The sequence below is a fragment of the Clupea harengus genome, chromosome 16, assembly GCF_900700415.2.
Source record: "Clupea harengus chromosome 16, Ch_v2.0.2, whole genome shotgun sequence".
NCBI lineage: Eukaryota > Metazoa > Chordata > Actinopteri > Clupeiformes > Clupeidae > Clupea > Clupea harengus.
In genome coordinates, this window is record NC_045167.1 from 2,649,583 (window position 1) to 2,655,760 (window position 6,178).

Here is a 6,178-nt window from a genome sequence, read left to right on the forward strand (position 1 = left end):
TGTATGTGTATCTGTGTGTGCATGGATATGTGCGAGTGTGTGTGTGTGTTTTGCGAGTCAGACTATGACTCACCATCTCCAGCACTCTCGCTGCCGGAATGTTCCCTCCGCCGCTCTCTGTAAATCAGCCTCCACATCTGGCCGTGGGATCGGCAGGGCGGCGCTCCAATCCCGGCACTCAACCATTTTGCCGCGCGACACGTTTAGCACACGTCGCCTCTAATTCACAGGGAAATTGAAGCCACTTTTCACCTTGTTTTCTCTCCGCCTAGCACGTGGAGCGAACGGGCCTCAGCGGAATAGAGTGAAAACGAACGCGTGCTTCGCCCCTTGATTAGAGCTGCATGCCTGTCTTCCCACAACACACACCACCGCCAGCCCAGGACCATCTCCATGCCATCTTCCTCATCTTCTCACTCCCCTCCCCAACTCTCTTTGGCAGACTGTAAAAGCCATGAAGGATATATCATATCATACCGCTGACCGCCATGAAGATCACCCACAAATGGGAACCAGGTAGTAGAGCATAAATGGCTAGTTTGTTTGGATGAAGGGGGGAACTCCTGGAAGCACGAGCATGTGAACTCTCGACACACATAGGCCCAATCTGATATACTCCTGGAGGCACGAGCATGTGAACTCTGGACACACATAGGCCCAATCTGATATACTCCTGGAGGCACGAGATCTAAGGGGGGGGGAGATGAAGGGCCTGGGAGAACTTGCCTGTGCTTGATGCTGCAGTCCAGTTAAGAGGCAAGAAGCCACATCTGGGTTTGGTCCGTTTCAGTTAACCCAAATTGAGATCCCTGGGGAAAAGGCCCGGGGGGGGGGGGGGAAACATCTCTCTCCTCCTCCTGAGCAACTCTTCAAACATCCAGCATTGGAAACTGACATTGGTGGACGGTTTGGTGCATCCAGGAGAGAGAATAAAGTCGCTTCAATAAAAGGTTCGCCTTTCTTGTGAACGTCTCGCTAAAAGTACCTCGGGGGAACCTTCCCCCTAAGGACCATTCCCGAGAGCTGTTCCTTCAGTACATCTGACTTCAACGAGTGATTGACTAAGTCAAATAGACAAATGCTCTGTTAAGTGTTAAGTTACAGCCCAAGAGGGGTTTTTTGGAAGCCTCCAGAAAACACCCCCCACCCCCAATCCTACCAAACAAACGGTAGTCTGTGAGTTTCAGGTGAGCTCATGTGTGTCCACTTGGAGTCAAAGGTGACCTTCAGAGGTCATCAGGTTTACATTCCAGTTGTTAAGTCACTAAGAGTTATGACCTTGGGATTCTGACATGGCCTTCGGTCATCACAAACAAGTCGCTGCCACATCTTCGAGAGCACCAGGCTCTTCAGCGTCTGCGGCCAAGTTCACAATCTGGATTTGTTGTTGTTGTTGCGTGCCCTGATGCATGGACATTCAATCAATAACAAATGACAAAGAAGCACAAATATTCGGGGGGTCAGACTGACTCCATACAGAGTAATAACAACTGGGGATTAAGGCGCCGAAACCCACACGTGCGTCCGCGAAGGCTGAAAGAACAGGGCTTCACAGTTCAAACAAATTCCTCCCCGCCCTATAAATGCTCTCTCCGGTGAACACATGTGCACCCAACAACACAGGGGCTGCCCTGTAAACGAGGAAGCCTTGGGTTTACAGATGGAGATCATAAAACGACACCTGATATCAGAGTCAAAGGCATCCACCCACACGAAGCCCAGTGTTTGAAATCTGATGAAGGGTTTCCAAAAGAGGAACCCTCAGTGATGTTCTGACATTGACAGTTGATTTAGTGTAAAGACAACCAGAGGTCTCTTTTCCACTAGTGTCTGCTAAGGGCTTACACAACGTTCTCCTCAGTCAGCGTACAGCGTTTCTCTCCTCCGTTAGTGAATCCAGGGGGTGGGAAGGGGTCAGACAAAGAGAGAGAGAGAGTGAAGGCAAAGCAAGGGTGCCCGTGATATGGACTTTGGTGTGCTATATCTTGAGCGAGTAATTCTGTTTGAAGGAGCTATTTTAGATGCCCGAGGGCAGGCCCAGGAATGCAAGCACACATCAAGTGATTGTCTTGAGGGACTTGGTTTCGGAAGGACAGTGAACAGTGATCACAGAAACTCCATCTTGGATTGATATAGGAATCACTGTGTCATTTGAAAATCGAAAATATTCAAAAAATCTCTTATATGCAAATACAACTCTTTAAACCCACAACTGGAGACTAGGGAAACACACATCCCTCCTCCCCTCCTCCTTACTGACCTCCTAGACTGACATGCTCTTTCAACTGTCAACAAACACTTGACTGCGTGTAAACATACATGCAAAGCTAAATACATTCTTCAGGGAAGTGTCATCTCTACCTCCCTTATAGATACACCTGACGAGCAGATGGCCAGCTGAAAATTCAAAAGAATTGATCTCTGAGAACCATCTCCTTTTGGATCATCCATTTAAATGCAATAACACAATGACAAGTATACCACTGCTGGATTGGCAGCGATGTGTGAGATTGTATACAATCAAAAGTTATGGAAAAGACATAGAGGTGTCTGGCCAAAGAGTAAATATCTGTTGCTATTCGTGCTCATCCTTAAGACTGCTGTTTGATTCTACAATCATGACTTAACTCATTTGGGTTTTTTAAATCAAATCACTTTGATTGCAAGACCTTATCACTGGCTCCAAAGGACGTGGAAAACAGAGTGGCAATATGGAGTTCTACAGCCAACTTTTAGAAAGCTGGACCTGGAGTTGGGGCTAGCCAGAAGTATTAAATAAGTATTTGTGAACTGTTATTGACTCATACAGGCCAGTAAATGTGAGTTTTAATGCTCAAACTAGCTGTGCTTCTTTCACTATGCATTGGGAAAGAAACTGCATCGGGGCTGGGTTCAATTTCTGTGACTTTACTAGAATGGAAACTGCATAAATGGTTCAAGGGGAAAGAACATAAAAATGTAAATTAGTAACAAAGTGCGAGAAACAAAAAGATATTATAACAATAAAATGATCTACCATTGATCAAAGGACAATGACACATTGGCGTTGAATGTTCGTTAATAAAGAAAAGGGTAAAAAGTCTTCATTTTTCTCTTTTTATTCCTCTCCCTCTCTCCCTCTCTCTCTGATTCTGAGCCAGTCTGGAAGCCATTAACTGAACAGCAGATATGAATGCTAAGGGATAAAGTCCAGAGAAGCTGTATTAGCCTATTATGTAACTCAACACATTTTAAATTATTCATCAAAGAAGGGCAACTTACGTTTGTTCAGTACATCTAACTCCTTCATAAATCCTTTGGCAAAAACACATCATATAATGCAGCCCTATCAGAATGATGATTTGTTTGATAGCTATGGCTGACCTGGGAGCTATAAGGCCAGGTCAGTATAATTACAGCAGTAGTTTTCACTGTGCAGAATATTACTTTTAATCAAATGTTTGGAACAGTATTGCAAAGTATTGCTTTTTTCTCACATAAGCTGACCAAATAAATCTGACCAAATGGTCCAATGCCATGTGAAGGCTACATTCTCTCTTCACTGCTTGAAATGTTACTTTCAAGGAAAGCTTATCTCCGACATCCATTTCATCATATCATCCATTAGTTGACCTAAGGTTCACTTTTAAATAAATAATGTGACAAAGTATCCATTTTTATACCGAGTCTGTTGAGGCAGAAGTCAAGGGCTCCCTGTATCTCAGCGCTCTGCTGTTAAACCCCCACAGATAAGAGGGTCTGTTTGATCCATCAGTGCAATACTCCTTCTTTATTTCCAGTAGCTTGGGATTCAATCTGAAGAATTTTTTCCAAGAAGCTGAAATCCTTCCAGGAATCCTACTCATTTATTACCATGTAGTGGATATTATCCAAGAACAAAACACAACAAAGACGAGGAAGAAGTGGAGGATGAATAGGAAAAGATGAGAGCGAAGAAGAAGAACGACGCTAACAGACAAGCCAAACTGTTTCATGACTGATTCTTACGCTGGCACATGCAGATGAAGAACAATTATATAAATCCAAGATGGGCAAGACCATGAAGGTTCTTGGAACCCGCTTTCCTGAGCAAATCCTTGTGGCATTTCAGGAGGCTCTCCAAGTAGATTAAGGTCCTGGTGTTGGGATAGTTACCCCATAGAGAAAGCATAGTCACTGCCTTCATTATATCAACTGGTCCTCTAACACATGTCCATCACTCAACCATCTGGACTGATGCCAATGGTTGTGATTCCTGAGAGCACAAATGAATATGTATGTTCCTTAAAAACTCTTCCCATCCCCTGCTTCGACCATGTGAAGCCTGAAATACAGAGATCAGAACATGTCTCACCTGCCAGATAAGTCAATTGGCTGGAAACAAATCTAAATAAAGAAAGCACCTAATGTGAGAATATTTTCTGAATTGCTAAATTAAAAAAATGGAGTTTTGTGTGATTTTTTCTGCATGTTTCCAGCAACTCAGCAACCATAGGCTAAATTCTTCAGAGTAATGCATGCTAGGCAGCCCACTGCATGTGCCACCCAGTCTGTTATAGCCTATTTTACGTTCTCGTAAAATAAGATAAGATCCTTCCATTATACCCTGTATGCCCCAATGTCCTATGTCATGTCTCTCTTCGACATTATATCATACACAAACGTTGTCCAAAAGTGTGGATCATTTGTTACAAAATGGAGTTTGTATACAGTGTATTTCTTTGTAGTGCCACAGATACACCATTTGGTGAAGGAAAGTCTAGAGTCAACTCGTCCGTCTTTGATACTGCAGGGGGCGCATAAATCTGGGTTCCATTAACCACATCAATCTCATTATTCTAAGCATGCTATGCTGAAATTATAGTGTTTGGGTAATCGTTAGACCGAAACGATAGGACTGCGGTCATCAAATATGTCAAACTTGTATAGCAGACGTTTTGCTTTAGGTTCCCAGACATCCTAATGTCTGTGGAACTCTCCTCGAATGTGAAATGGTTCTTGAGACTGAACGTGAACATGGTCTAAACTTGTGAAATGGCACCGACAGCCATACATTTTCTTTGTGACGTGATCTCGACCTCCGCTCAGCGCCTCAGGCAAACAATTGTTTGCAAGTGCACTGACAACTGAAATGATACAAAGAAACAGCGGTATCCACTCACAAAAATACTCTCTCCCTCTCTAACTCCTCCTTGAAACCAGATACGCTGCACTGACTGTAATGATAAAGAAGGCTGGGTTCCTCTAAAGGGGACGAATGGGTTAGATGTCAGTGTCAGACACGGCGCATCTTAGGAACATTCCTGGACCACAAGGAGCTCGTAGCATACAGGTCCAATTTGCAACAAATGTGGACCTAACCTAACATTTCACCTTGCTGACGGCATTATATAGCGAACAGGCCAGTGTATTCTGGACACAAAAAGCAGCTCTGCTTTCTGCCGGGCTATCTTCTGTTTTACGCACTGCTCGAGCCTTTTACGCATTGTGTGTAGCTCATTAAAAATACATTAATGAGGAGAGCGACTACCCAATAAGATAGTCATTCTCAGCCATTCCTGATTTTTGACTTTCAAAGGACTACAGCTCTCACTCAGGTGAGTATAATGAGCGGATCTTGCGTTGTGTCTCCAAGTGTTTCCACGGACGTTTGTGTCAGTAATAATCTAGTTAATCCAAACTACCAGTGTCGCTTCGCAAATTGTAATGAGTAAATCAGAGTGCACACTTTTAGCCCATCTAATAATATCCTCATGCACTTAAAAAGCACTCGTACACTAACAAAGTTGTATTGATGTACTCGGAGCTACATCTGCCATTGCCTATACTCTCCAAAGAGTGTGAAAGGTGGAGATGGAGTGCGCAGGGAACGCTTGTGAACATAGCGCTTTTTGATATTCAATAGGTCATTACTCTGCGAATGAATGCATTTACGCTCGGAGTTTTGATAAAGTGTTTGTATCTTGAAGGGTGTATAATGACTTTTCGGGGATGTGGCGTGTGGCTGACACTGCTGTTCCTCAGCTCTTCTGTTATTACACAAGGTAATGGTCATAAATTAGGCAACTTTTCCATTTAACATTTTTGTTTATGTTATTACAGTAATAATAATAATATTATTATTATTAACTACTGTTACCATTATTATTGTTGTTGTTATTATGTTCAATTATTGATATGATATCGTGGTCCAGTCAAT

General features: G+C 43.3%; 1 protein-coding gene across 1 annotated transcript in view; it reads left to right on the top strand.

Annotated features, from left to right (window-relative positions):
• Positions 1-5,160: 5,160 nt before the first annotated feature.
• The window catches only part of thbs2b (thrombospondin 2b), a 20,604-nt gene continuing 19,586 nt past the window's right edge, over positions 5,161-6,178 (top strand). The window contains 2 exon segments of the mRNA XM_031582967.2: positions 5,161-5,576; positions 5,949-6,023. Of these exon segments, the coding sequence (XP_031438827.1) occupies positions 5,957-6,023 (67 nt within the window). The 5' untranslated portion in view covers positions 5,161-5,576; positions 5,949-5,956.